At 41.6% G+C, this 8746-nt stretch overlaps 1 protein-coding gene across 1 annotated transcript; it reads right to left on the bottom strand.

Moving 5' to 3' along the window:
- Positions 1-5611: 5611 nt before the first annotated feature.
- Positions 5612-7820, bottom strand: LOC146719421 (uncharacterized). Its single transcript, XM_085490167.1, has 2 exons — positions 7308-7820; positions 5612-5791 (listed from the first exon to the last, which is right to left on the bottom strand). Exons 1-2 carry the CDS (start codon positions 7818-7820, stop codon positions 5612-5614), a joined length of 693 nt encoding a protein of 230 aa, XP_085346293.1.
- Between the last annotated feature and the right edge of the window lie 926 nt (positions 7821-8746).

The following is an 8746-nucleotide window of genomic DNA, read 5'->3' on the forward strand; positions in this document are numbered from 1 at the left end:
AATCAACGATTAGGCAGGGGCGCTGCCGAATTAGAATGACTTGCGAAAAATAGATAGGAGAGCAGGTAACGGTTCGCAGAGCGATAAGCGACGGGCTTAATCTGTTTTGTCGAGTGTGAGCAAGCGTTACGAGAAGAGAGGAAAATTGAGATTGCGAGACGAATGAGCGGGCTACGATCGAGAGTATTAGTATAAGATTTTGTTAAAGCGTATAGGGAGTTTATAATAGCGCTTACGTATATTTTTTATTTCTTTGTTATTTTGTATTGATCATGTTAGAGTACTAGATTCAGTGCAATAAAATTTTTTTTGTTCTTTTCTTTACCAAATAAAAAGAATCTGCTTTATACCATATTAATATCCCTGCAAGCCTACAGCTGAGCTGGGATAGATATATTGTAGATATAATATATCATATCAGAAGTGGGATAAGTCTTTTGTTAAAAATTAGCAAAGAGCAGAGTATTGGAAAGAGAGCGCGATAGAGAGAGAGCAACGCTGACGTGGCAAAAGGAGAGTGGCCACGTGGAAAAGAGACCGGCTGTTAGCAGTACTGGAAGTCTTTGATGGATCGCGGATATATAGAACAATTAACGATAAATCAATTGCGCTCGTTAGGTGCCCGATTAAAAGTGAATATAAGTGGGAAGCGTTTGGCTATACTCGATAGAATCTTAGACCATTGTATACGATACGGGTGGCCGTCAGCCCAAGACATGAACCAGCTATCAGAAACCGGAAGTGAGAGAGGAGAAGGTACGCCGAATCTTCTGGATCAAAACGGAAAAGCTACGGGCGTAAGAATAGAAGAGCAGCCGACTGCGGGACTGTCAATGATGAGGAGCGGAAGCTCGCAGGCAAGTTCAAATATAATAAGGCCGACGGTGAGTGCGCCAATCACAGGATATTCCCCAATAAATATCCAAGAGGTAGTGCAAGCAGTGGTGCAGATCATGGAGGAGAGACAGCAAGCGTCGGAGGAAACGAGAGGTTCGCCTGCCGTTTTAAGAGAGAGTGGCTCTTCAACAGAGATTAATGTGTCGGCAATCAATTGGCAGCAAATTAAATTTGCCACGAAGCTGATTCCCACATTCTCGGGAAAAGACGATGAAAATATAGTCAAGTGGCTAGACCGGATAATGTGTGCGGCTAGAATGTACAGGCTAACAGACGACGTTATCGTGCTTGCAGCGGTCTCTCAACTAAAAAATCGTGCCCACGAATGGTACAATCGACAAGCGATGGAGTCAGTGGCAACGTGGGAGGATTTCAAATTTCAAATCCGTAGACATTTTGAAGTCAAAGAATCCTACACGGCAACCCTTGCGAAAATAGGACAAAAGACGTGAAACATGTACAAGCAAAAATTCGTAGACTATGCGGAGGAAAAACTAAATCTGATGCAGCATCTTTCGTTATCAGAGAAAGAGAAAATAGAGCTGTTGGCAGACGGAGTAAAGGATCCGACAACCAGAAAGCTTGTGCTAAGCACCTGGGTAACCAACGTGCCGGATTTCATAGATCACGTTAGAAGAATCACGGAGGATTCGACGCTAACTAAAGTACCTTTTAACGCTCGATCTGGAGGTCACTTGGGAGGACATCGTCATGGAAAGAAAAACGCTGACTCAACAGACAATTCGTCAAAAAATTGTTTTAATTGCAAACAGCCAGGACACTTTGCCAAGGACTGTACAGTAAAAAAGCCTGTTTGTTTCACCTGTGGGGAAGAAGGTCACATCAGCCCAGGATGCCCGAAAAGGTCGGCGACGACGAAAACACGAACGAGTCACGTGATCGACCAGCAGGAGAGCGGGAGAGAAGGAGAGGATCAGGCGTCAGACTTGGTGTCAGGGTCTTCAGCTACTACTATTTATGTGAGTGAATTTCCGTCAAATGCAAAGGACAACGCCTGTACCGAGGTAATCAGTTTTTTTTCGAATTCAGAAACAAATGCGCTAATAGACACTGGAAGTTACGTAAACTTAATGAGAGAATCAATGTTTAAAAAACTGTACGGATTGAAAGCGTTAAATACGGTGAATCAAAATGTAAAACTTAAAGGAGTTAATGACTCATTAATTAAAGTACTGGGAAAAAGTTTCGATAAAATAAAATTAAATGGTCTGGAAAATTGGTTTAATTTGGATTTTTTGGTAGTAGAGGACGGAACGATGAAATACGATTTGCTTTTAGGTAGACAATTTTTCCAAAAGGCTGATCTAACGTTAATTTATCGAAATGGAAGCTATACTTTTGAGATCGATAAGGAAGAATGTGTACATTCAATTTTTGCGATTGATGTTACTGAGAAGCGCTGTGTACAAGATGAGATAAATGAAAAACTAGATGCGGACTTACCTCTTGCAATAAAAGAAAGATTGTTTAATATTTTTAGCTATGTGGATAATCTAGAGGTGGAAATGGTAAAAGATGATTTTTGTGCTAAAGTTTATTTGAAAGATGATTCATTATTTCGTTACGCGCCGCGTCGGATGTCGGTCAATAAAAAACAAGACCTAGACAATATAATCGACGATTTATTAAATCAAAAGATAATCAAGCCGAGTATATCACCCTATTGCGCGCGGGTTTTATTAATTCTGAAACGAGATGGGAAAAAACGTATGTGCGTGGATCTCCGACCTCTAAATCAGAAAATTCACCAACAAAAATATCCATTCCCGATTATTGACGTTCAGTTAGACTCTTTGTACGGTAAGAAATATTTTTCAAAATTAGACCTGAAGGACGGTTTCCATCAGATTCCGATACACGCCGACTCGACCAAATATTTTGCTTTCGCGACGCATAACGAACAGTACGAATATATAAAACTACCGTTTGGATATTCAGAGGCTCCTGCAGAGTTTCAAAAACGAATTTTACATATATTTCAAGACAGGATTCGAGCGGGAAAAATTTTAGTCTATATAGATGATTTATTGATAGGCACCGATTCTGCCGAAGAAAATTTAACTATTTTGCAGGAAGTTTTAATTACCCTTAAAAAATATGGTTTGGAGTTGAATATATTTAAATGCTTTTTTCTTAAACGCGAAATAGAGTATTTGGGTTATTTAGTCTCACAGAACGGAATTACGTTATGCAAAAGGCACATTTTAGCTATTCTAGAATATCCACAGCCACGTAATGTAAAAGAAATTCAAAGATTTCTTGGATTATGTAGTTACTTTAGGAAATTTATTAAAGATTTTGCCATAAAAGCTCGGCCGTTACATGCTCTAGTCAGAAAAGATACCCCGTATATATTCGATGCTCAATGTAAAGAGGCATTCGAGTGCCTGAAACAAGAATTGACCTCCCCGCCGACCTTACGCGTATATAATCCATCGGCCGAAACAGAGCAGTATACCGATGCGAGCAGCCACGGTTTAGGAGCAATTCTGTTACAGAAACAAAGTGATGGATGTTTCGGACCGATCGCGTACTATAGCAAGGCGACTAACGATAGTGAAAAAAATTATCATAGTTTCGAACTCGAAACATTAGCCATTGTTAAAGCGGTCAAGCGATTTCACATGTATCTGCAGGGAATTAAATTTAAAATAGTCACAGATTGCAACTCTCTCGTGCTAGCCATGAAAAAATTTAATATAAATCCGCGAATAGCAAGATGGAGCATATTTCTCCAAAACTATCAATTTGAATTAACACATCGTATCTCTAACCGTATGATACATGTGGACAGCTTAAGTAGCCAAGTAATGTTAATAAATAATATTACGATAGAAGATGAGGTTCTCTACAAACAATTGGCGGACACCAAACTAAAAGAGTTGGCAACAGAGCTAGAATTTAAAGAAAATAAATATTTTGTATTAATTGATGGTTTAATATTTAGAAAATATCAAGAGCGCCAGTTATTTGTAATACCAGAAAATATGGTAAATAATATAATTCGAATTCACCATGACGAATTAGGGCATGTTGAAATCGATAAAACCATCCATGGAATAGTAAAAAATTATTGGTTTGCCGGAATGAAAATTAGGGTGCGACAATATATTGATAATTGCGTTAAATGTTTAAGTAATTCGCTAGCTGCCGGGAAACGCGAAGGGGCAATGGAATTAGTAGAGATAACCCCCGTACCGTTTCATACGCTTCACCTCGATCATTTTGGGCCATTAGAGGAAACCTCGAAGAAATATAAGTATATTTTGGTAGTTGTCGATGCATATACAAAGTTCGTATGGTTATTCCCCTGTGTGTCGACGACATCTGAGCAAGTCATCTTGCACATGCAGACTCTATTACATTTGTTTGGCGCCCCGGAAAAAATAATTAGCGATAGAGGAACAGCTTTTTCGGCGAATAGTTTTGCAAAATTTATAAACGAAAATAATATCAAACATTTAATGACGGCAGTGGCTTCGCCCTGGGCAAATGGCGCGGTCGAACGTGTGAATAGATTCTTAAAATCCACCCTAGCCAAATTAATTGATAACCCGGCCGACTGGGCTAATAGATTAGGTCGAGCTCAATTTATAATAAATAATACTTTCCATAAATCAATTAATACTACCCCGAGTAGATTACTTTTAGGATACGATCAGCGAAACACCACCGATAAAGAGCTCCGAGAATTTATTAATAATTTAGCTGACATAGACCGGAATATAGAGCAGGAACGAGAAGAATTAAGAGACACTGCTAAACTGGTTAATCGAGCGGTGCAAGAATATAATAAAGCTAGATATGATGCGAGTCACAAAAAACCAAATAAATATAAGGAGGGAGATTTTGTAATGATTAGGATTCTACAACACAAACCTGGGTCTAATCAGAAATTAGCGGCAAAATATAAAGGGCCCTATCAAATTAAAAAAAATTCTGAGGAACAACCGATTTGTAGTATGCGATATCCCTGGTTATAATCTCACGCAAAAGCCGCTCAATACGATTCTGTCGGCAGACAAAATTAAACCATGGATAAAGATAGGCGAAAATTGCGATTAAAGCGACCGAACAAAGCGAAGAATAAATATAATAAAAAAAAAAATATACAGGGTAGGCCATTTTAATCTTTCCACTAAAATTTCTCAAAATCCAAAAGTTTAAGACAAAAATGTTTCAGATAAAAGTTGTATGGTTTCAAGGGGGACATGAGATGGTGTCATTGATTTGACCTTGAATAGCCATTTGAAGGTTACGTGAAGGTCAACTTCAATTTCTTAAATGGAACACTATATTTTTTCTTGCATACTTTTGTAGCTGACTTTGAGATCTTTCCAAAACATTATAATCAAATGTTTTTTCATGAAGTACTTTTCGAGTTATAAAGCTTCAAAGCAGTATTTTGAAATACGATATCTTGTATGTTGTAGTTATGTGGTCAAGTTGACTCTTAGGGATCATTCCGAAGTCAAATCAACTTTTCACCCAAATTTTTGTGGTTATGCATGTTATGCATAAAAAAAAATCGAATCATCCTACTTTTAGCGCTATCCAGGAACAACGACGTGGACGTAGTAGAATTTTGTTCCCTTTGGGGTGCTTGATTAACGTGAGTCCCCTTGCCTCTCACGATTCGGGGTGCTTGATTAACGTGAGTCCCCTTGCCTCTCACACGTTGTCAGAAACGTTCTTACAGCAAATGCTCAAAAACGTTTCCATTTTCTTGAATACATAATTGTATCCTTCGATGAAAATGTTCGACAGTTTTTAATAATACAGTTCGTGGTATGTTTCTGCAAGCTGTTGTAATTCTTTCAACCATGTCTTCTCTAGTGGTTGGTGCTCGGTCGTATGTAACATTGTAACGGGTCTCCTTTCCCGACGCCACGGATCGGCTCGTCGGTGCCAGGATTCGGGAAGAGGGGGAGACTCAGGTTCGCAATAACCACGCCAATCGTTCTGGTAAAAACCGAGTTTATTGAAGCCACCCTTCGAGAGTTGACTTATTATCTAGTCTACGCGTACAGAGGGGAATCGCAGGAAGTGCGGACCGCGACCAACTTATGCGGACGCGGACACGATTTATAACTAAGGAATACAAGTAATGCAACGGACGAAGCGTGACCAAATCATACGGACGTGGACACGACTTATAACTAAGGTTTACAAATAATAACGCGACGGACAAAGCGCGAACAAATCATACGGACGCGGGCACGACTTATAACCAAGGTTTACAAATAATAACGCGACGGACGAAACGCGACCAAATCATACGGACGCGGACACTACTTATAACTAAGGTTTACAAATAATAACGCGACGGGTGAAACGCGACCAAATCATACGGACGCGGACACGACTTATAACTAAGATAGTAGCGCGGCGGACGAAATTTACCCAACGCGGCGTGGATACGAGCGCCCTGAAAAGGGCGAGCTCCGTAAACCGCCTTTGATTCGGGCGCCCTGAGAAGGGCGAGCTCCGTAAGATGTCGGTGACTCTCGGAGAATCCGGTGACCGAGGAAACTCGGCCTTCCCGACGAGAACGCTCGTCGGCCGGGGTGATGTTCGGAGTGGATCCGGTGACCGAGGACGCTCGGCCTGCCCGACGAGAACGCTCGTCGACCGGGGTGATGTTCGGAGAGGATCCGGGGACCGAGAATGCTCGGCCTGCCCGACGAGAACGCTCGTCGGCCGGGGTGATGTTCGGAGAGGATCCGGTGACCGAGGAAACTCGGCCTTCCCGACGAGAACGCTCGTCGGCCGGGGTGATGTTCGGAGTGGATCCGGTGACCGAGGACGCTCGGCCTGCCCGACGAGAACGCTCGTCGACCGGGGTGATGTTCGGAGAGGATCCGGGGACCGAGAATGCTCGGCCTGCCTGACGAGAACGCTCGTCGACCGGGGTGCTGTTCGGAGAGGATCCGGTGACCGAGGAAACTCGGCCTTCCCGACGAGAACGCTCGTCGGCCGGGGTGATGTTCGGAGTGGATCCGGTGACCGAGGACGCTCGGCCTGCCCGACAAGAACGCTCGTCGACCGGGGTGATGTTCGGAGAGGATCCGGTGCCCGAGAACACTCGGCTTACGCGACGAGAACGCTCGTCGCCCGGGATGGCTAGGAGGTGAGGAGTGGTCCTTGAGTACGCTCAAGAGACCAGGACGGGACTCTCCGAAGTCTCGGCTGTACCGCCTTATATACCCGTTGGTCAGCCCCCTCCAACTAGCTTGGAGTGGGGCGGTTCGGTCGGGTGGGGCGAAAAGGCAAATTCCCACGTGTTCGACGTGTGGTGGCCCCGACAGGGGCCGTTTGTATGAGTGCGGGCGGGCGGTCGGCCTCGCGCTTGCGCGGCTTCTAGTGACGACAAAACGGGTCGTCACAACATTTTTCAAATAACCCCATAAATAAAAGTCAGGGGAAGTAATGTCAGGAGATCGTGCCGGCCATGCAACATGCCCACCCCGTCCAATCCACTTGCCATTGAAGCGCCTATTTAGGTAAGCTCTGACATGTCTGGAATAGTGTGGTGCAGCTCCATCTAATTGAATCCACATTCTTAGTCTTGTATACAAATCAACTTTTTCGAGTAATATTGGAAGTTCATCTCTCAGGAGAGCTAAGAAGTTCTCTCCATTTACATTTTCCTCAAAAAAATATGGACCAATAATATAGCCATTGATGATGCCACACCACACGTTGATGCTCCAACGATATTGGTTGTTTATTTGTCTATACCAATGGGGATTAGTATCTGACCAATAATGGGAATTGTGTCTGTTAAGTTCTCCATTATTCTTAAACGTAGCTTCATCCGAGAACATAACATAACGAAAGAAAGCTGGATCATTTCTAATCATTTGTTGTGCCCATTGACAAAACTGCATACGCATCCTCATGTCATTTTGTGTGATGGCTTGCGTTAATGTGATATGATACGGGTGATAATGTAGCTTTTTTAAGATTCTCAGAACGGTACGTCTAGGTATACCCGTCTCCCTTTCAATCTGATAGCTGCTAATATGAGGATTTATGTGAACCGTTGCCAAAATGCACAGTACACGTACATCATGCAATTGTACGTCAGAACGGTACGTTTTAACTAAGACTCACGACGATCAATCGATCAAAGACTGCAACTCTTGGCATTCCATCGTTTGAAAGCGTGGAATTGTCTTAGTTTCCCTTAATTATTATTTCCCTTAATCGTGAGTCTTAGTTAATTTACGTAAAACATTTTACGTAGTTGATCGAACAATTTGTTTTGGTCGATTTGTTGGTTGATTCAAAATTTTTCTCAAATAAAATGGCTGACTATTCGTCGCTAGAAAAAGTTGACATACTGCTTATTCTTGGCGAATGTCATAAAAATTATCGTCAAGCTGCTGCTCTTTATCGAGCTCGATATCCAGAAAGACGACATCCAAGTCATGTCGCTATTCAGAATATTTATTTAAGAACTCGATAAGGACATTTAGTACGTGTAAGACGAAACCATAACTATGACGAGAATGATGTACGTGTACTGTGCATTTTGGCAACGGTTCACATAAATCCTCATATTAGCAGCTATCAGAAAGGTGCTAAGTCCGCGTAACGTCCCTGTAAAAACCTATCCTACAAAAATTAATAATATAAAAAAATTATGTTAAGTAAAAATAAAAACTTTTTAAAATATTTTAATTTTATTTAATTAACCAAAAAAGTTATATAAAATAATTTTTTAATTTCCTACACACATCCTACAAAAAATAATATTAAAATTTAATCATCGTCTTGTGGAATACCATGAATTTGACTGGAAGAATTCTGTTATTTTGCATAA

The sequence above is a fragment of the Nylanderia fulva genome, unplaced genomic scaffold, assembly GCF_048542155.1.
Source record: "Nylanderia fulva isolate GAGA-0341 unplaced genomic scaffold, ASM4854215v1 Scaffold99, whole genome shotgun sequence".
NCBI classification, from domain to species: Eukaryota; Metazoa; Arthropoda; class Insecta; order Hymenoptera; family Formicidae; genus Nylanderia; species Nylanderia fulva.